Genomic DNA, 23,314 nt, shown 5'->3' with positions numbered 1-23,314 from the left:
TGAAAAAGTAAGAGGAAAAGTTATTCTGCCAAGTTTGAACCAATTCTATGTATATGTCTAAGCAGATCCTGTATGCAGGGGCAATTAATTATTGTTTTCCCAACTGCCTATGTCACACATGCTGGCCTTCCCTGCTGGTGGCAGGAGATCTGAGCGGAGAGCTCAGGGTGGTCTTCCCAGGAAATGACTCCAGCTGAGGATGGGTAAGAGACCCAGTGAGGAGGGCAGGAGGGGAGCTCTGTTGGGCGAAGGCCTGGTTCGTGGGCCGCGGGGATGCAGTGAGGACAAAGGCCAGTAGGGGTGGGCAGTGCAGGTGTGGACAAGGGGCAGGGAAGGCCAGGCCAGCCTCTGCAGGCTTCCAAGAGGATGGGCAATGTGTCCTGCTCACATTCTAGAAACATCAGGCCCCTCCCTGTGAGGAGGAAGCATGAACCCGAGGGGCTGAGCAGGTGTCAGCAAGCAGTCGTCCAGGCCTGGCACTGGTGGTCTTTGTGTGGTCCACAGGCTGGATTTGCCCAGCGCATGTCTACACACAGTTCTGGAGCCCAGCCTCCTTCACATGTCTGTAGCTGGTTCTGTGGTCCACGAGGGAGGTGGGCAGTCACTGCAGAACTAAGCAGCTGCCCCGAGACTGAGTGGCCCTGAGCCCAATGAGCCACCCTAGGCCTGGCCAGCATCACTTCCGGGGAGACTGAGCCGCCCCAGACCTGGCCAGCACCACATCCGGGGAGACCGTGGACAACGTCCCGTCAGTGGCTTATGATGGGCCCTCAACGAGAAAGGGTAAGAAACAGAAATGTCTACAGCAACTTGACAGGGTGTTTGATGTCAAATGCAATAATGATAAAAAGTGGACGTGTACATGTTTTTCATATGTTAATTTAGATTGAATTTTACAGAAGTTTCAGTCTGCTAAAGATTGAACAGTTAAAGGAAAGCACCTGTCCCTTCCATGCCAAGCTTGAAAAGCATGGTTGCAGGCCACCTGTACCTGTGGCGGGGGGAGGGTGCAGACACGGCAGAGGGACAAGGCCGGGTGACAATCTGATATGGGGAGAGCATGCGGAGCAAGGCTGCAGGATGGATCTGAGAGTCTGACACGCAGCCGGGGGGCAGCAGCGGTGGTGCGGGTCTCGGAGACAGGGAAGGCTGGAAAGGGTCAGAGCTCGGAAGCTGCAATTTGATTCCCCAAGGCTGAATTTGAGGGGCCTTTGAGACATTCAAGAGGAAAAGAAAAAGCAGCTACTGCCGTGTGTGTGGGTCTGACATTTGGGAGAGAGGTGTGCCTGGGGCAATGTGGGGTACTCTGCATAAGGAGGGTGTGGGTCAGATGGGGGTCAGACCCTGAGGATGTACAACATGGGTGGCTGGGGAGGGGGAGGGCCGAGTGTGCAGGGGAGGGTGTGCAGAGCAGGGAGGGGACAGTGCTCAGGGCCGCCGAGGCGGCAGGCACAGGGACACCAGAATCATGGGCAGCTGAGAGCTGGTCTGATGGGGAGATGGCATGGGAAGTCAGACGGAATGAAACAGGTGGAAAATGAGGAGGGGAGCAGTGAGCCGGGTGACCCTGTGAGGTCTGCGTCACCGGGCTAATGGTGGTGGTGGTGAGCGGGGAGAGAACAGGTGCTTCTTCTGTGTCTGCTTTGAACCAAATGCTCCCGTGCGAGAGAAAGCAAGAGAGGACCTCGGAGAAATGCTGACTGCACGTTAGAAAGAAAGGACCATCAATAGCACAAGGCTCCAGGAGTCAGGCAAGGATTCTGGCATCGGGGGAGGGCGCTTCTGTCCAACGGCCCCCAGGTCTGCTCTAAGCTGGGGCGGGGGGCCACTCCTCCAACTCCAGCCAGGAGTGGGGGTCGGGGTGGGGGTTTGAAAGAAGCAAAGACAGTCTAAAAAGGTACTGGGAGCCAGAGAAGCCTAGAAGGTCCCTGGGAAGCAGGCGGTGGTGTTTAGTGTCATGATGAGCACTAAGCTTGGATGCGGGACTTCTGCAGCAGGCTCAGTGACCCGGCCAGGCCACCTGTGTGGACTCGACGTCACCGGGTGAGGGTAAAGGTTGGGAGAGAAGACAAGCAGGCAGACCCCCTTTAGCTACAACTGCCCATGTGACCCCTGTGACTTACCCAGGCCTCAGTCACGCCCTTGTGACGTCAGCTGGCCACCCTGAAGGTGGAAATGAGGGTACACTCTGTGGGGAAGCTGGAGCCACTCCCCCCCTCATGACCTCTTCCCCTAGTCAGCAGTCCGTGCTCACACCTGTTCCACCTGTCCATCCTGCTCTCCTCCAGCTAGGAAGGGCTGCAAAGATGACCACCCTATGACCTGGCTCAGACCCGAGCTTCGCGACACCTCTCCTGCCCACGGGGAGCTCTCCTCCTCTTAATTTTCTGGCACACACATTCCTGGGGGGCTACAGCCCCCCAAGGGGATGGAATTTGGTTCTTGGATAACAATGATTAATGGCCCTCCAAAGATTAACCCTACCCAACAAAATCTTATTCCTTAGTATTTTACTTCATCTGGGGCTGAGGGAGGTGAGCAATTAGGAAACAAGGTTGAAAAAAGCTTCTCGGGGGACTGACGATGAGGAAAGGGTTAAGAAACACTCTGAGGTACAGTCTGTCTCATCCGTTCTACACGGGCGTCAAGGACAACCTGCTGTTCCACATTAATGTTAACTGTGGCAGGGTCCTGTCTCCCTCTGGGTGAGCTCCAGGGGCCATGGCCTTGTCGAGGGCATGCTTTTTAACTTCTAAAAGTACTTCTTCAGCATTGTACCTACCATGTACATGTGTTCAAAAAATGGTGAAATAGTAAATTCACAGAACTACAAAAAAGTCATAAAAAACCCAACACTAATAACGAAAGAGATGGAAATGATAACTGTGATCACTATTAGTGATTGATTTTTATTAGCCAAAAAAAAAAAAATAGCAGCAAATGCAATTGTTAGCCTAAGAAATGAGAGAGAATAATTTTTAAAGAAGATATAAGTCAGGGCCTACAAGGAGACACTAAAGCAAGGGTGTCTGCATACTGCTGGTAAATGTACACAGGTGTAGCCCTTCTGAAAAATAATACGTTAGTAGCCTCACAGCTGCCCATAGTCTGACCTGCTGATTGTTCTCTCAGCATTGGTGCTAAAGAAACAACCACATATGTAGAAAAGACTTCTGTACAAGGTGGCCCATCCCAAGGTTATTTATAATAGTATCAGATTATGCAATAAAAATATTTGTAAATCGGACACTTTAATATCAGCAATGCTTAAGATATGTTAAAAAGATACAAAATCATAAACAGGTATAATATGAAGTTTTGTCTAGTATATGTACAAATACATATGTATTCATATTCACATGCAGACATACTATATACACACAGAGACACTAAAATGTTAACAGATGGTGGTTATACAATTTTTCTGAATTAAGAACAATGCTATTTGTAAAAGGAGGGAAGAGGGGTTTGTGAATGACAGGACAGGCTGCACCAAGGGGCATGACGCACTTGCAGACGAGGCCACCATGTCGTGGCCATCTAGAAATGGATGGTGTGTCCATCTACCTCCATCCCACACAAAGGGGACACCCATATGCCATCGATAACCGTGAACAGCGCTTCATGCAGGAACCAAATTAATGCTTGTTGAAATATTTTTTTAAAAAAATCAAGTATGTCAGTATAAGTTATGAAGTATGGCTGCTAAAGCATGAGGAAAGAGGTTCTGCCCTGGGTTGGGGGGGGGTTTAGCTGTAGTAGAAGGAGCTGCTTGACACGGTACCACCCCCAGTGAGCTCCAGTGTGATCTCTTTGACAGACCTCAAAGACACCCAGAATCTGTGTGCGTGCAAAAATATATAAATGAGAAAATCTGATTATGGATATTTATATATTTTTGAAACATTTATTACAGTAAAGACTCCTATCTTATTTTATGTCTATTATGTACAGATAACCACCACTAATAAAACATTTAAATGTGTACTAAAACTATTTGCAAGTACTCTGTGAATTTGAAGTGCTCCATAAATGATAAAAAATAATAAAATGTATCATATAAAAAGCCTCAGCTCTTGCTATGATTTCATATATTAAGATATGTTTTCTATATCCCAAACTGGATCACAACTATTAAAAATGAAGCCCAAACCTATCATCTTAATTATTCATTTTTCAGTAAATGGAAATCTTTTAAAAAGTGGCTCCTTTCCTAACTGTGAAGAGGAAGCAGAATGTTTATGTTCCTCTTATCGCTTCTCCCCACATGATTCTCCCACAGGTAAGTGAGTACAGAAGATGGACGTGGACAGATGCCACTCCTGAGCGGCTCAGTACTGGGCTAGCCCACCTTCTGATGAATACTGATGGTCTATAAACGACATGAAACATTTCAACAACCTTACACTAACCTGACAGCCAATTTTCCAGGAGTCAGAATGACCTAATTCCTCAAGACGATTTAACAGCATGGGGCAGGGGATGTGGGATGCGGGCGCCTCCCTGCCCTTCTTGGCACCTGTTTGAGAACAAGGAGCCTGGGAGACAGGAAAGGGCCAGAAGGGACCCGAACCTATGCTATAGGCTCACTGGGGTTCGGGACCAGCGGTGACTCAGCATGACTCCTTTAAAGACTAAGTTAGATTTGGATTATCTTCTGGTTTTAGAGTCATACATGATAGTCTAAGATTTTCCTCATATCACAATTTAAAAAGAAAAAAAAAGGGGGGAAGAACACAAAGAAGTTGTTAGACAAGTTTACCATTTACCATTCACATTTCCCAAGTAATTTTTTTTCCCTGATAAGAGAATACAAAGTATTTCTTTGTGTATATTCAAGTTTACTTTGATATTTCAAAAAGATTTCCAGGGGCACCTGAGTGGCTCAGCTGGCTGAGCGTGTGCCTTCGGCTCAGGTCGTGATCTCAGGGTCCTGGGATTGAGCCCCGCCGTCGGGCTCCCTGCTCCCCACCCCCTCCCCACCCCTGCTCCTGCTTCCCACCCCTGCTCCTGCTTCCCACCCCCTCAAATAAATAATTTTTTAAAAGATTTTATTTATTTATTTGACAGAGAGAGAGAGACAGTGAGAGAGGGAACACAAGCAGGGGGAGGGGGAGAGGGAGAAGCAGGCTTCGCACGGAGCAGGGAGCCCGATGTGGGGCTCGATCCCAGGACCCTGGGATCATGACCTGAGCCGAAGGCAGACGCTTAACGACTGAGCCACCCAGGTGCCTCAAATAAATAAATAATCTTAAAAAAACAAAACCAAAACAAAAATATTTCCAGACAGGAATATTTTTGTTCACACCAAGTCGGGTCAACAAAGCCCACAACTACCTTATCCACCAGGAGCCTGGCAGCAATGGGAGGCCCCTGATGGCTCCCAGAGGTTCCTGAAGAGTTTGGAGAGGGGCTATCTGCACAGGTGTGGGCAAGGCCAGGACGACCTCGAAGGGATGGAGACACATCTAGGGCTAAGGAACAGAGGGCCACCCAGGCAGGAGGTGACTGGTCTGAAGGAGAGCTGAGGCCACAGGAGGATGCCCCGCCTGGAGGGAGCTCTCCCTGCTCATTCTTCCCTGGAGAGCAGGGGAGCAGGGCAGGGAGGGCGGGCAGGCACCAGATGAGCCCGGACAGGTCAGATCTTGCTGCCAAAAATAACTAGGTTTTCTGGGCTCCCCTGGATTGCCAAGCTGCAGGCTGTTTTCTAGCATTAACACAAGTTGGTACATTGTAACAGCCCTTGCAGGTTGCTCTGATTGCTCAACCTGTTTTGGAAATTTACAGATACTGATGAATGTGACTCTCCTGCATGTATTTCAACTGTTCAAAGGATTTAACTGTGTAACATAACTTTCTTTTTCTTGCTCAATGCTAAGGTTTTCCAATAAAATTTTTGGCTAATACAAACAATACAGCAACAAACATTCTTGAGCATGTCCTTTCATGCACCCACTGGTACGAGAGTTGTTCTAACGTATGGGACTGGAGGTGGAAATGCTGGGTGGCAGGTGGTGCAGAGAAGGTAGTCCGGCTCAGCTCGCTCTCCCAGGACACCTGGGCTACCATGTTCATGTGGCTGAAATGCACCACACTGTTGTTTTATTTACATTTCTGTCACTCCCACTGAGGATAAGCACTGTTTCCATGTTTGTGGGCTATTTGGTTTCTGTGAATGACCTCTTCATATCATTGGCCTATTTTTCTATTGGGCTCTTTTGTTTCTTACTCATTGTTGGAAGGTATTAATGTGTATTAATGCTCGCTTTAAAAAAAAAGATTTTATTTATTTATTCAGAGAGAGGGAGAGCGAGCATGAGCAGGGGGAGGCGCAGAAGGAGAAGCAGACTCCCCGCTGAGCAGGGAGCTAGATCCTGTAATTGATTCCAGGACTTTGAGATCATGACCCGAGCCGAAGGCAGACGCTCTATTGACTGAGCCACCCAGATGCCCCTATGGCTCACTTTTTAATGGTGTTTATAGTATTTTTGTTGAATACAAGTTTCAAGTTTTAAAGTAGTCAAATTTGTTCATTTCTCCCTGAAAGGTTTAAGAAATGCTTTTTTACCTTGAGTCATTAAGAGTTTATTCTATTTTCTGGAATTTAAAAAATTTTGTTTTAATTTACTTGGTATTTATTTTTGTGTGTGCTAAGAGATAGAGATTTTTTTTTTAACTCTTCCCACTTGAAGATCCCCTTAATTCTCCACCACCGTTGATTAGTTCTTCCCTAGTGACCTGTAACGTCGCTCCTTCGGCGTGAGTACGCGCCGCGGGCCGTCCTGTCCCACTGGGAACCCTATGCCCTTGCCATTTCCCCGATCCGCCTTTGGCCCCCAACCGGCTACCATGGCAGGTACGTGGTTCCCATGCAAGTGTCACTCTTCCTTGGGGTCTGCCCCTGCACGAGCTTCATGCAGAAGGCCTGGGGACATTTCCCTGTTCATGCACGCCAAGCGTGCGCATGCGGGCGGGTGTGTGTGCCCGCGGTTTATTTCTCCAGCCTGCGAAGGGCACGGCCTTCAGCTTTCTGATGTTCTTTTTTGTTCTTCGGACTTGCCCGAGTGGTGACACGGACCTAGCAGGGCCGGGGCCTCTCTGTTAACAGAAACGGGCTGGGGGAGACAGGGCTGGCCTGTACCTGCCCCTCCCTCCGGTATCCTGCACAGCTCTGGGCCGTGGGACTGGTGAGCCAGGGAGGAGGTCTGAGGGAGGGGACGAAGGAGACTCTTTAAAGGACAGGCCAGGACGACCCAACACAGTGTTGAGTTCTAACGGCTGGTAGTCCCTTCCTTCAGAACAGTGGGCCCTCACCTCAGCAACCTGTGAGCCAGAGCTGTTGATTACATGCTGCCTATTTGAAATTATAATTATATATTTTCTCAGAGTGCTTTTTGCTATTTTTATCCCATTGTTTCCCACCTTCTACTCCCCTTCCATGTGATCATGCACCATTTTGATATTAGATGTCAGAAGTATTTGGTGAAGAAATTATTTTTATAAATACAATATAAAGCATACCCTGTAAAACTTTAAGCTCTGTAGAGAAAAATCTTATGAAAATCTCATAATTACTGTAAATGGCATGTAGAACTCTGATAATAAAGTTAGTTTGGGATGGGGAAAAGATCTAAACTTAAATAAATGTTACTTTTTTTTACACTAGAAAATAAGATACAACTATTTGAAAAACTGAACACAGGCATTCAACGACTTCCAAAAGATGAGAAAAATAGTCCAATAAAAGTCACTCAAGTAACCAAGAGTATGTATATAACTTTTCCCCATCTACGACTCAAAAGGAATCATTAACTCTATATATGATACCATTAAAGTGATTAAAATGTCCTTCTCCACAGGCTGTGACATTCATTTCCCTGTAAATTACAAACTAGAATGTGCTGACATTACTTAGGAAAATACATTTCAAAACTGTTTCCTAATCTTAAAGAGGACAGGAATTATTTTAGGACATAATTAAAATACCAGGGCAAGGTAATATTTTAATAAATACATTTTCCACCTTAAATAGGTCTCCTTGTCAGGACTCTAATAAAATCTCTCCTGGCGTTATGTATTTTCAATGTACGAAAAAAACTCCAAACCACAGTATGTATTTATTAACACTACGAATAATCAAAGAAGGTAAAAAGATTACCTGTGGAACAAATTAGTTACAGGGACTGTGTGTGGCTTTGTGTGTACTTTTTAAACTGGTTATTACAGGGGTGCCTGGGTGGCTCAGTTGAAAGACTGTGCGACCCTTGATCTTGGAGTCCTGAGTTCGAGCCCAACATGTGGAGCAGAGTTTACTTAAAAAAATAAAAATCAACTGGTCACTACAAAGTGACCCTCCAGTGCAGGCTACCCTCCTGATGACATATCACAGCAGCCGCTTCAAGGTCAAACCAAGGCAATGACAAGAACCCTCCCGACAACGTACGAGCCTACTCATGTGACGAGCGTCACAGGTCCATGGAAATGCTCACCTCTTAAGACTTATCACTTCATTAACGATAAAGTATACGGATATTTAAAAACTAGTTGCTTCCCATCGCTTTTATTTATTTTTTTAAATATTTTATTAATTTATTTGACAGAGAGAGATAATGAGAGCAGGAACACAAGCAGGGGGAATGGGAGAGGGAGAAGCAAGCCTCCCGCCGAGCAGGGAGCCTGATGTGGGACTTGATTCCAGGACCCCGGGATCATGACCTGAGCCAAAGGCAGACGCTTAACAACTGAGCCACCCAGGCAACCTCCCATTGCTTTTAGAAACAAGACTATCGCGTTAAAAAGGGACTGAGCGATAGGGAGGAGCAAGATGGCGGAGGAGTAGGGACCTAAATTTTGTTTGGTCCCAGGAATTCAGCTAGATAGGTATCAAACCAATCTGAACACCTACAAACTCAACAGGAGATCGAAGCAAAGAATAGCAGCAACTCCATGAACAGAAAAGTGACCACTTTCTGGAAGTGTATATTTTTCTGGGGTCGTTGTTTACCCTTTTAGCATTTTGTTCTCTCATTCATCTATTCTTCTCTGGACAAAATGACAAGACGGAAAAACTCACCTCAAAAAAAAGAACAAGAGGCAGGACTGACAGCCAGGGACCTAATCAATACAAACATTAGTAAGATGTTTGAACTAGAGTTCAGAATAACGATTATAAAGATACTAGCTGGGCTTCAAAAAGCATGGAAGTTATTAGAGAAACCCTTTCTGGAGAAATAAAAGAATTAAAATCTAACCAAGTCGAAATCAAAAGGGCTATTAATGAGGTGCAATAAAAAATGGAGGCTCCAACTGCTAGGATAAATGAGACAGAAGAGAGAATTAGAAGAACAAATGATGGAGAATAAAGAAGCTGAGAAAAAGAGAGATAAATAACTACTGGATCACAAGGGCAGAATTCGAGAGATAAGCGATACGGTAAGACGAAACAACATTAGAATAATTGGGATCCCAGAAGAAGAAGAAAGAGAGAGGGGCAGAAGGTATATTGGAGCAAATTATAGCAGAGAACTTCCCTAATTTGGGGAAGGAAACAGGCATCAAAATCCAGGAGGCACAGAGAACCTCCCTCAAAATCAATAAAACTAGGTCAACACCGCGACATCTAATAGTAAAACTTACGAGTCTCAGAGACAAAGAGAAAATCTTGAAAGCAGCTTGGGAGAAGAGATATGTAACCTACAACGGTAGAAACATTAGATTGCCAAAAGACCTATCCACAGAGACCTGGAGGCCAGAAAGGACTGGCATGATATCTTCAGAGCACTAAACGAGAAAAATATGCAGCCAAGAATACTATATCCAGCCAGGCTGTCATTGAAAATAGAAGGAGAGATAAAAAGCTTCCAGGACAAACAAAAACAAAGAATTTGCAAACACCAAACCAGCCTGACAAGAAATATTGAAACGGGTCCTCTAAGCAAAGAGAGAGCCTAAAAGTAACATAGACCAGAAAGGAACAGAGACAATATACAGTAACAGTCAACTTACAGGCAATACAATGGTACTAAATTCCTATCTTTCAATAGTTACCCTGAATGTAAATGGGCTCAATGCCCCAATCAAAAGATACAGGATATCAGAATGGATTAAAAAACAAGACCCATCCATATGCTGCCTGCAAGAGACTCATTTTAGACCTAAAGACACCCTCAGATTGAAAGTGAGGGGGTGGAAAACAATTTACCATGCTAATGGACACCAAAAGAAAGCAGGGGTGGCAATCCTTCTATCAGACAAATTAGATTTTAAAACAAAGACTCTAGTAAGAGATGAGGAAGGACATTATATCCTACTTAAAGGGTCTATCCAACAAGAAGATCTAACAGTTGTAAATATCTATGCCCCTAACATGGGAGCAGCCAGTTATATAAGCCAATTAATAACAAATTCAAAGAAACACATAGACAACAATACAATAACAGTAGGGAACTTTAACACCCTCCCTCACTGAAATGAACAGATCATCTAAGCAAAAGATCAACAAGGAAATAAAGGCTTTAAATGACACACTGGACCAAATGGACTTCACAGATATATTCAGAACGTTCCAGCCCAAAGCAACAGAATACACATTCTTCTCTAGTGCCCATGGAACATTCTCCAGAATAGATCACATCCTAGGTCACAAATCAGGTCTCAACTGGTACCAAAAGACTGGGATCATTCCCTGCATATTTTCAGACCACAATGCTTTGAAACTAGAACTCAATCACAAGAGGAAAGTCGGAAAGAACTCAAATACATGGAGGCTAAAGAGCATCCTGCTAAAGAATGAATGGGTCAACCAGGAAATTAAAGAAGAATTAGAAAAATTCATGGAAACCAATGAAAATGAAAACACAACTGTTTAAAATCTTTGGGATGCAACAAAGGAGGTCCTAAGAGGGAAGTATATAGCAATACAAGCCTTTCTCAAGAAATAAGAAAGGTCTCAAATACACAACCTAACCCTACACCTAAAGGAGCTGGAGAAAGAACAGCAAATAAAGCCCAAACCCAGCAGAAGAGAAATAATAAAGATGAGAGCAGAAATCAATGAAAATAGAAACCAAAAGAACAGCAGAACAGGTCAATGAAACTAGGAGCTGGTTCTTTGAAAGAATTAATAAGATTGATAAACCCCTGGCGACACTTATCAAAAAGAAAAACGACCCAAATAAATAAAATCATGAATGAAAGAGGAGAGATCACAACCAACACCAAAGAAATACAAACAATTATAAGAACATATTATGAGCAACTAAGTGCCAGCCAATTAGATAACCTGGAAGAAATGGGTGCATTCCTAGAGATGTATCAACTACCAAAACTGAACCAGGAAGAAATAGAAAACCTGAACAGACCTATAAGCACTAAGGAAATTGAAGCAGTCATCAAAAATCTCCCAACAAACAAGAGGCCAGGGCCAGATGGCTTCCCAGGGGAATTCTACCAAACATTTCAAGAAGAATTAATACCTATTCTCCTGAAACTGTTCCAAAAAATAGAAATGGAAGGAAAACTTCCAAACTCATTTTATGAGGCCAGCATTACCTTGATCCCAAAACCAGACAAAGACCCCATCAAAAAGAATTACAGACCAATATTCCTGATGAACATGGATGCAAAAATTCTTACCAAAATACTAGCCAATAGGATCCAAGAGTACATTAAAAGGATTATTCACCACGACCAAGGGGGATTTATTCCTGGGCTGCAAGGGATGGTTCAACATCCACAAATCAATCCATGTGATACAATACATTAATAAAAGAAAGTACAAGAATCATATGATCCTCTCAATAGATGAGGAAAAGCATTTGACAAAGTACAGAATCCTTTCTTGATTAAAACTCTTAAGCGTGTAGGGATAGAGGGTACATACCTCAATATCATAAAAGCCATCTATGAAAAACCCACAGCGAATATCATTCTCAATGGGGAAAAACTGAGAGCTTGTCCCTTAAGGTCAGGAACGCGGCAGGGATGTCCACTATCACCACTGCTCTTCAACATAGTATTAGAAGTCCTAGCCACAGGAATCAGACAACAGAGAGAAATAAAAGGCATCCGAATTGGCAAAGAAGAAGTCAAACTCTCACTCTTTGCAGATGATATGATGCTTTATGTGGAAAACCCAAAAGACTCCACCCCAAAACTGCTAGAACTCATTGAGGAATTCAGTAAAGGGGCAGGATATAAAATCAACGCACAGAAATCAGTGGCATTCCTGTATACCAACAACAAGACAGAAGGAGAAATTAAGGAGTCGATCCCATTTACAATTGCACCCAAAACCATAAGATACCTAGGAATAAATCTAACCAAAGAGGCAAAGGATCTCTACTCAGAAAACTATAAAATACTCATGAAAGAAATTGAGGACGACACAAAGAAATGCAAAACGTTTCATGCTCATTGGAAGAACAAATATTGTGAAGATGTCAATGCTTCCTAGAGCAATCTACACATTTATGCAATCCCTATCAAAATACCATCCACTTTTTTCAAAGAAATGGAACAAATAATCCTAAATTTGTATGGAACCAGAAAAGACCCCGAATGTTGAAAAAGACAAGCAAAGCTGGTGGCATCACAATTCCAGACTTCCAGCTCTACTACAAAGCTGTCATCATCAAGACAGTATGGTACTGGCACAAAAACAGACACATAGATCAATGGAACAGAACAGAGAGCTCAGAAATGGACCCTCAACTCTATGGTCAACTCATCTTCAACAAAGCAGGAAAGAATGTTCAATGGAAAAAAGACTGTCTCTTTAACAAATGGTGTTGGGAAAACTGGACAGCCACATGCAGAAGAATGAAACTGGACCATTTCCTTACACCACACACAAAAATAGACTCAAAATGTATGAAAGACCTCAATGTGAGACAGGAATCTGTCCAAATCCTCGAGGAAAACACAGGCAGCACTCTTTGTGACCTCAGCCACAGCAACTTCTGGCTAGACACATCTCCAAAGGCAAGAGAAACAAAGGCGAAAATGAAGTATTGGGACTTCATCAAGATAAAAAGCTTCTGCACAGCAAAGGAAACAGTCAACAAAACCAAAAGGTAACCGACAGAATGGGAGAAGATATTTGCAAATGACATATCAGATAAATGGCTTAGTATCCAAAATCTATAAAGAACTTCTTAAACTCAACACCCAAAGAACAAATAATCCAATCAAGAAATGGGCAGAAGACATGAACAGACATTTCTGCAAAGAAGATACCCAAAAAGTCAACAGACCCATGAAAAAGTGCTCAACATCACTTGGCATTAGGGAAATCCCAATCAAAACCTCAAATGAGATACCACCTCACACCAGTCAGAATGGCTAAAATTAACAATTCAGGAAATGACAGATATTGGTGGGGATGTGGAGAAAAGGAAACCCTCCGATACTGTTGGTGGGAATGCAAGCTGGGGCAGCCACCGTGGAAAACAGTATGGAGGGTTCTCAAAAAGTTGAGAATAGAGCTACCCTACAACCCAGCAATTGCACTACTGGGTATTTACCCCAAAGATACATATGTAGTGATCCAAAGGGGTATGTGCACCCTAATGTTTATAGCAGCAATGTCCACAATAGCCAAACTATGGAAAGAGCCAAGATGTCCATCAACAGATGAATGGATAAAGACGATGTGGTATATATATATACAATGGAATACTGTGCAGCTATCAAAAACCCCTGAAATCTTGCCATGTGCAACGATGTCGATGGAACTAGAGGGTATTATGCTAAGCGCAATAAGTCAATCACAGAAGGACAAGTATCATATGATCTCACTGATATGAGGAATTTGAGAAACAAGACAGAGGACCATAAGGGAAGGGAGGAAAAAAATGAAACAAGATGAAACCAGAGAGGGAGACAAACCATAAGAGACTCTTAATCTCAGGAAACAAACTGAGGGTTGCCGGAGTGGAGGGGGGTGGGAGGGATGGGGTGGCTGGGTGATGGACACTGGGGAGGGTATGTGCTATGGTGAGCGCTGTGAATTGTGTAAGACTGATGAATCATAGACCTGTACCTCTGAAACAAATAATACATTATACGTTAAAAAGAAAAAAAAAGGTAGTAGGAAGGGAAAAATGAAGCGGGGGAAATCGGAGTGGGAGACGAACAATGAGAGATGATGGACTCTGAGAAACATACTGAGGGTTTTAGAGGGCAGGGGGGTGGAGGGGATGGGTTTGCCCGGTGATGGGTATTAAGGAGGGCACGTATTGAATGGAGCACTGGGTGTTATATGCAAACAATGAATCATGGAACACTACATCAAAAACTAATGATGTGAAAATAGAGCTACCATAAGACCCAGCAATTGCACTACTGGGTATTTACCCCAAAATACAAATGCAGGGATCCAAAGGGGTACGTGCACCCCGAAGTTTATAGCAGCAATGTCCACAATAGCCAAACTGTGGAAAGAGCCAAGATGTCCATTGACAAATGAATCATAAAGAAGGTGTGGTATATATATATACAATGGAATATTATGCAGCCATCAAATGGAATGAGATCTTGCCATTTGCAACGACGTGGATGGAACTGGAGGGTGTTATGCTGAGCGAAGTAAGTCAGTCAGAGAAAGACATGTATCATATGACCTCACTGATATGAGGAATTCTTAATCTCAGGAAACAAACTGAGTGTTGCTGGAGTGGTGGGGGGTGGGAGGGATGGGGTGGCTGGGTGATAGACATTGGGGAGGGTATGTGCTATGGCGAGAGCTGTGAATTGTGCAAGACTGTTGAATCACAGATCTGTACCTCTGAAACAAGTAATACATTATATGTTAAAAAAGAAGAAGAAGAAGATAGCAGGAAGGGAAAAATGAAGTGGGGAAAATCGGAGGAGGAGATGAACCCTGAGAGACTATGGATTCTGAAAAACAAACTGCGGGTTCTAGAGGGGAGGGGGTGGGGGGATGGGTTAGCCTGGTGATGGGTATTAAAGAGGGCACGTTCTGCATGGAGCACTGGGTGTTAAACGCAAACAATGAATCATGGAACACGACATCAAAAACTAATGATGTACTGTATGGTGACTAACATAACATAATAAAATTAAATTAAAAAAAAAGGGACTGCGTGTTGTGTCAATTGGTTGCAGCGTTTTTCATCTATGTGCTCACTCTCTTAAAATGCAAATAAAGACTGCTTCCCGAGAGGGTGCTCAACAGTAAAAACAAAGCAAAACAAAACAAAAACCCACAAAAAAACAGACTATTTCTGGGATGCCCTGGCTGGCTCAGTCACCAGAGCATTCAACTCTTGATCTCCGGTTGGGCGTTTGAGTTCCACATTGGGTGTGCAGATAGCTTAAAAAAGAAAAATCTTAAAAAACAAACAAACAAAAAGCCAGACTATTTCCGTATGTTTCCTTCCCAAAGCTTCTTAGTCAGAGCAATAATTCCAGAATCACTTCAATAAAAGAAACCCAATGAAGCATTTGATTTATATTTACTAAAAAATTAAACTTTAATTGCTTTTTAAAAATTTTTTTTTAAAGATTTTATTTATTTATTTGACAGAGAGAGAGAGAGAGAGAGAGAGAGAGAGATAGCAGACAGTGAGAGAAGGAACACAAGCAGGGGGAGTGGGAGAGGGAGAAGCAGACTTCCCGCTGAGCAGAGGGCCTGACTTGGGGCTCAATCCCAGGACCCTGGGATCATGACCTGAGCTGAAGGCAGACGCTTAACGATGGAGTCACCCAGGCACCCCTGATTGCTTTTTTTTAAAAAAAGATCTATTTATTTTAGAGAGCTCGAGAAAGCACGGGGTGGAGCAGAGGGAGAGGGAGAAGCAGACTCCATGCTGAGCCTGGAGCCCAACACAGGGCTCGATCCCACGACCCTGAGATCATGACCTGAGCTGAATTGACTGCTCAGTTGACTGAGGCACCCAGGTGCCCCTAAACTTTAATTGCTTTATGTATAAAATATTTGCTAACCAACTAAACATATGATTCTTATTTACCTCTTTGAGGACACATACTTCTGTAAATATGATAAAAGGTACCAAGGAAAAACGCAATTGTGGGGGGCGTACAGTTTCCCGGGGTTCAATGACCGCCAGAAACACCTACCTGTTCATGTTGACATGACTTCAGTTCAGATAGTTTCCCATTAATATTTGGGACTGCATCTCTGCCCGTATAGTCACACTTACTCCTAGTAATGAACAACGATTTTTGTGTGCATTTTTAGTGAACCCACCCATTCAATAATAAACCCTTTATACCAAGTAAACAGAGTATTTCAAAAAGAACATAAAAATAAAAATTACTTATCTTTAGTTATTGTATTTGATGAAGCATATTTAATCAAAGTATATTCTGCTTCAAATAATGCAATCATTTAAAATAATGGCTTTTTAACTATTTGGCCTTAAAATTAAAAGTATGTTAATATGACGCTTTTTCTGCACAGGACTGGTATCTAATTCAACAAAATTTTATTTATATGCAAGGGCTTTAGATAATACATTCAAAGTAATTAACTCTAAGGAAAATACTACAAAGAAAGTCAGGCCTTATAAAAACAACAATACTGAAATCAAATACATCATTACTTACGATTAGCTGTTTCAACCCAACAAAAGTCTGCTCTACGGACTCAGCATTTAAGACCTGTCTCTTCGCCGCGGCTCTCTCACCCAGGAAGCGAAGCATCAGGTCTTTAACTGCATCCCCCTTGAAGAAATGTAAGAAAAATATGTCAAGATAATAAAATGTTAATTAAACTCAGCTAACCAGAACCCGTAAATAAATTTCTTTTTTCTCCATTGGTGTTTGGAGGTTAAAACGTCGTTACAGTACAGTAAAACTTCAATCACCCAGATGCTTGAGCATCACCACCTTTAATGTGTATTTTAGAACTGCTCTTTCTTTTAGAAGGGGTAAATCACCACCACCTGAACCAGGCTTACATGAGAGGCACGCCGAAACAGGAGTGGGGTTCGGGACCAAGGGCCGGATGGGGGCTGCAGCGTGGGCCCCAACAATCCACCAGGTTGCCTGCGTCTCTGGGAAAGCCTCTGGGATCTGGCACTGCCGTCCTTCAGCCCGCAGACAAGAGAAGAGCGCCCTCCTGAGCAGGTCCTCTGCCAGGGGCTCAGCCAGGCCCTCCGCACACAGGAGTTGTGCTGGGGGCCAGGAAAGTGCCCACATGGCCTCTGCATGGGGAACTTGGGCCTCACAGCCCGACTCCTTAGGTTTGACGCCCCTGTGGACAGGGCGCAAAGATGGAAAAGTGGAATCCGAAGCTCCCAAGGGAAGGCGGCTGGTGAGGCTGTGGATGGATGAAAGGGTCCCTGGCCCACAGCTGCTGGGAACAGAGGATGGCGCAGCCACTGCGGGACAGCATGGACGTTCCTCAGAGAGTCAGAAGCAGAACCAGCCTATGACCCCGCAGTGCCACTTCTGGGTATTTATCTGAAGGACATAAGGACACTAACTTGAAAAGATGTCTGCATCCCCATGTTCACAGTCAGCACTTGGGAACGAGCCATGTGTCCGTGGACAGATGAACGGATAAAGGCGACGAGGTGTCCACACACCACGGAATGGGATCAGTTGTAGGAAGAGCATGAAATCTTGTCATTTGTTTCAACATGGATGGACCTTGAGGGCATTATGCTAAATGAGTAAGTCAGAGAAAGACAAATCCCCTATGATCTCACTTCTATGTGGAATCTTAAAAAAATGAAAACCAAAAAAATCCAAACTCAAAGATACGAGAACACACTGGTGATTGCCAGAGGCAGGGGTGGGGAATGGGGGATGGGCCAAATGGGAAAGGTGGTCAAAAGAGGCAAACTTTCAGTTATAAAAGAAAGAAGTCCTGGGGATGAATAAACTGCACGGCAACTACAGTTAATAATGTTGCGGCGCATATTTGGAAGTTGCTAAGAGAATATATCTTTAAAGTTTTTATCACGAGAAAAATAATTCTGTAATATGTAAGGTGAGGGATGTTAACAAGACCTATCGTGGTGACCATTTTGCAATAGCTGCAAATACTGAATCATGTTACACACCTGAACTTAATACAGTGTGTATCACTTACGCCTAGATAAAAACATAAATAAATAAAAAAGAAGAGGAACCAAACATGAGGGGAAGATGGAAGCGCGAGGGGCAGAGGACAAGGCGCTCTGGCCAGGCCAGGAGCGGAAGGACTATCAGCGGCTGGAACGGCCAGGGAGAAATGCCACCGCTTGGGTGCTCGGGAATAAGAACCCTCTCATCTCGGGGAGTAAAACCCCGGCTTCCAGCTGCAGGCCGCTTAGTGCTAGCCGTGCAGGGCCACTGAGAGCCCATGGCGACTGAGGACGGAGAGGAGAGCAGTGTGGACGTGTTCCCTGCGGACTCCACAAGCGCCCCCACCCCTTCCTATTGTTTTCCTACCCTTGGCATAAGCATGCAAGGTGAATCTTTCGTGGTTGCCCAGAATGGTGACACTTAAAAAGCACCAGTCTGTGGACGACGCGTGCAGGAGAGGCAGAAAAGATGCTGCAGGGGTCTGCGGCTGCCCTTCCACGGGTAAAGGGGGAGAGGCGGCTTTGGCGGGGGGGGGTTCCATGTCGCGAGTCTGGTTCCGGCCTTGGGCACTGAGCCCCGTGCTCCAAGAGGCCAAGCCACACCTCCCTAGCAAAAATCTAGAAGCAGCAGTTTTATGATTTTTTGCTTTCAGAATGTGGGGTGAAATGCTTCAAATGCTGGAGCCACAGAAGGGGCTAACTGGTCTAGGAGGGACAATTAAAGGGCAGAATAAGAAGAGCTCTGCCATATGGCTCCATAAAGCTTTGCAGGAATGCAACTCCTATTAGACAAGGGCTTGACCTGGGTGGGAGGAGCTGAGCCAGGAAAGGGCAGGAGCACATCTGCATGCCGCAGGGGGGGGCCCATTTACTTCCTCCATCCCTGCAACATTCTCTGGTAATTAGACCGCACTGCAAACATCTTTTGCCCTTAAAAATCTCCGCTGGTTAACATTTTCGTTAGCACAGGAAGTTCCTGAGACATGAGTACTTGTAGGACTAACAAACATCTCACCTATGAAAGCCCAGGGATGGGACAAAATGTCTTCCCATGAGCCTACTCCTGTGGTGTCACTGAGCTGGAGGGAACTATGGCCCAGGGGCCATGGCACCTGACTGCACAGCCTCCTGTGGTCATCGGGGAGAGGGGAGCAAACTTGCCCCGCTGTGGGATTTTTCTCAGAGCTATGTTGCTGCCCCTGGGACGGGACCCGCCTGGAACCCTTGGACACCTCCAAATCAGCAAACTCTTCAGTGAGGGACTAGTGCATCCAAGGCCAGAGCAGGAAATGCGGGGAGATAGCATGGGAACGAGCCAGGACTTAGGCAGGCAATGGGGCGGATGCCTGTTGTTCCCCCCCGCCCCACCACCCCCGTCAGAGGTGTTTATGCAAGAACCAGTGGCTGATCTCAGCTCACAGATGGCCATGGGCTGCCACCCCTCCTTCAGTGTGGGGACAGTTCAGTAGTCCCTTCTCGATTTTAATGGACAAAGACAAAAAGGAAACCAGAGCAGCTGATTCACAGCATGCAGGCTTTACTGTCTAGGAAACCTGAAGACACAGTGGTCATGGGGCAGTGGTCTGAAGAGACAGTGGGCCCTGCACCTGACCCAACACACAGGGAGCTTTCTGCCATGGCTCCAATGGAGAAGCTCCGGGAGCATGCGATCCTCTTGCTTGTGTTTGCTCTCTCCCAGTGTAAGCAAAACCTCCTGAACAAACATCAAAGAAACAAAAATAAGGCAGAACCCCAAACTGGTGGAATATAAAATGGTGCAGCCATCTGGAAGACAGTTTGGACATTCCTCAAAACGTGAACCCCAGGGGGGCCTGGGTGGCTCAGCTGGTTAAGTGTCTGACTCTTGGTTTCGGCTCAGGTTGTGATCTCAGGGTCCTGAGATCGAGCCCTCCATCAGGCTCCATACTCATTGGGGAATCTGCCTGAGATTCTCTCCCTCGGCCCCTCGCCTGTGCACGCGTGTGTGCACACATGCTCTCTCTCTCAAATAAATAATCTTAAAAAAATGAACCCCGGAGTTGCTACGTAACCCAACAGTTCCACTCGGAGGTACGCCGAGTACCTGGAACATTTCTCTCCAAGAGAAATGGAAATGTGACCACACAAAAACTTGTTCATGAATGTTCATAAGCAGCATCATTCACAACAGCCAAAAAGTGGATTCACAACAGCCAAAAAACGGAAACAAATGAAATGTCCATCAAGGGATGAATGGATAAAATGTGGAATATTCACAAACTGGAGTATTATTTGACAATAACAAGTAATGATGTAGGGATGATACATGTTACAAAATGGACGGCTCTTGAAAACATTATCCTAAGTAACAGAAGCCAGTCTCACACAAGACCACAGATGGTATGACTGCATTTGTATGAGATGTCTAGAACAGGAGAATCCACAGAGACAGAGAGATCGGTGCTTGCCTGGAGCTGGGGAAGGGGGCGGGGGTTTGGCTTCTTTTGGGGAGACAAAATGTTCTAAAAATTGACTGTGGTGATGGTTGCACAATTCTGCCAAAATGCTAAAAACCAGGGGCGCCTGGGTGGCTCAGTCACTGAACGTCTGCCTTCGGTTCAGGTCATGATCCCAGGGTCCTGGGATCGAGCCCCGCATCGGGCTCCCTGCTGGGCGGGGAGCCTGCTTCTCCCTCTCCCACTCCCCCACTCGTGTTCCCTCTCTCGCTCTTTCTCTCTCTCTGTCAAATAAATAAAATCTTTTAAAAAAATGCTAAAAACCAGTGAATTGTAAGTTGAATGTGTGAACTGTATTGCATGTGAACTCTATTTCCCTAAAGTTGTAAAAACAAAACCAAATCTAAACTTTTTTTTCTTGTGAGGCCCCAAACAAATCAGAATTTGAGAGAATGCTTCAACAAGGAAAGCAGTGGGGGGCTGTCACAGAATGGCCTGAACTGGCCTCTCCCCGTCTTCCGGGCTCACTCTCACGCTTCAACTCAGTTCAGCAAACTTAGCTCAGGAACCGTTCACGAGTGTGGTGAGCAAAAGCAGCAGGGACTTCTTACAAGTAACCAGGACTGGACTGTCCTCAAGTGAGGAAAGGGATGAAGCAATTGTTTTCAGACACAGAAGAGGGCTGGGATCTGAGAGAACGGGAAAGATGACTTGAGCTCCTGAATTCAAAAGCACATTTGGAGCACAGTGTGAAGAGGAGTCCCAAGCAGGGCGTGGTGAACTTGCTGAGGTGAGGAGGCAAAGTTAGGAATCCGAGAGGCTGAGGTGGCTGGAACTGGCAAGAAGGAGCACTGAAAATGAGGGAACTCTGCACAGAAGCCTAAGTCTACTGCTGGACACCAAGCAGTCCGTGCACACGGTGATGCCCTAGAAGGCGGGATGAAATGACAAGGGAGCTGAGCAATTCTCAGAGCTCACACAGGCTGAAAGATGTCAAGTTATGCCAACTGTGTGGAGCACTCTTGTTGAACACTGAGGCTTTCGACAGATGTCAGAAAGGTCACCCACGAGGAAAAGCTACTCTAAACTCACCCTAAGAAACTTAAAAACAAACCTGAAAAAGATCAAGTCAATCTGCATATAATAACATACCTGCCGACCAGAACGGAGTGCAAGTCTTTTTGAAGACAACACAATACAGACTTCCAAACACATGAAACCCACAATGTCCATCCTCTAACCAAAAATGACGAGACATGGGACAAAGCCAGCACATGAGACCCACAACCAAGAGAAGAAATAAATACAAACAAATCCAGAGATTATGGAGATGATGGACTACCCGGAGAGGAACCTTCAGACAGCTGTTATAAATGTCCGTGAGGATCTGAACCAAACTTCAACACACTGAATAAAGAAAAAGATAAAAAAGAAGCAAATGCAAATTCTGGAGACAAAAAATATGAAAAATTCACCAAAAAGCATCAGCTGCAAACTAAAAAGCACAGAAGGAAAGACTTACGGACTTCAGGACATGACTGCAGGAATTTCAAAGGGAAGCACAAAGAGAAATAAAACTGAAAAACAAACACAGATCCTTAATGACCTCTGGCAAAATCGAGTAATGTGTGGAATTGAGTCCCAGAAGTAGAAAGGAGGGAGGGAAATCTGAAAAGCTATTTGAAGAGGTAAGGACTAGAATATTCCCAACTGGGAAAACACATCCCAGTAAGGTCAACAAATCCCAAGCAAGATAAACAGAAAAGAAAACCACGTGAATGCGTATCAGGATCAAACAGCTGAAAACCAGTGATAAAATCTTAAAAGTAACCAGAGGAAAACATGTACATTAGGTATAGAAGAGTGAAGATAAAAATTATTATAGGACGCCTGGGTGGCTCAGTCGCTTAAGCGTCTGCCTTCGGCTCAGGTCATGATCTCAGGGTCCTGGGATCGAGTCCTGCATCAGGCTCCCTGCTGAGTGGGGAGTCTGCTTCTCCCTCTGACCCTCCCTCTGCTTGTGCTCACTCTCTCTCAAATAAATAAAATTTTAAAAATTATTATAAACTTCACATCCAGAACATGATGGAAGGGCATCTTTAAAATGTTGAATGGAAAAAAAAAACACCTGTTAACCTGGAATTTTATGTAAACATATCGCATATCCAGAAAAAAAAAACCTTTAAAAATGGAGATACATAAATGATTTTTGCGGATTAATGAAAGCTGAGAACATGTGTAGCTGGTGGAGCTGCAGGAACAGGGGGGCCCTTGGCTTCCTGCAGCCTCCTGACCCGGGGTTTCCACAGGGACCCTGTGGGCTTCCCTGAGGGGATTCCGGTGAAATCGAAGTCGCAGGAAGGGTGAGAGGGAAGGCAAAAGCAGGGAAAGAGAATGAGAAAGGGGTGGCGGAAGGCTCTAGTCTCCAGGTGTGCGTGCCAGGTTTCCCGTGCCGCCAGCACGGGCCGGGGAATTCTGATGCCCGCCAGAGGGGCCCAACCCCGTCACTGTCACCTTCACCACCCTGTCACCCTCACCACTGAGGTTCTGCGGCTTCTATTTATTCCCCTTTTCCCTTTCTCTCTCTTTAGTGAACAAGCACCACGCAAACAATTCTCCACTTTCATTCCTTACTGGTTCTGAAAAGTTCTGAACTATCATTTCCCCACAAACTTTCCATTTACTCCTTTGAGGACAGAGGCCACGTACAACCATAACGAGCTGAAAATGTCTGTGTCCTTCTGATGCCACTGGAGTGGAAAGAGGTGTTACACGTTCACCTTTCAGTTTCTAACTTAGCTGAGAGTGCCACTGACGTCATTT

The 23,314-nt window shown here is 44.9% G+C and overlaps 1 protein-coding gene across 3 annotated transcripts in view; it reads right to left on the bottom strand.

Annotated features, from left to right (window-relative positions):
* Positions 1-23,314, bottom strand: part of TRAPPC12 (trafficking protein particle complex 12) — a 96,623-nt gene that overhangs the window by 60,881 nt on the left and 12,428 nt on the right. For all 3 annotated transcript variants that reach the window (XM_027620883.2, XM_027620885.2, XM_027620884.2), the window contains one exon: positions 16,591-16,707. In XM_027620883.2, coding sequence (XP_027476684.1) covers positions 16,591-16,707 — 117 coding nt within the window. The remainder of the gene's footprint in view (positions 1-16,590; positions 16,708-23,314) is intronic.

The sequence above is a fragment of the Zalophus californianus genome, chromosome 8 (assembly GCF_009762305.2).
Source record: "Zalophus californianus isolate mZalCal1 chromosome 8, mZalCal1.pri.v2, whole genome shotgun sequence".
Taxonomy (NCBI): Eukaryota; Metazoa; Chordata; class Mammalia; order Carnivora; family Otariidae; genus Zalophus; species Zalophus californianus.
The sequence above is the reverse complement of the archived record's forward strand: the minus strand, read 5'-3'. Positions and strand labels throughout refer to the sequence as shown.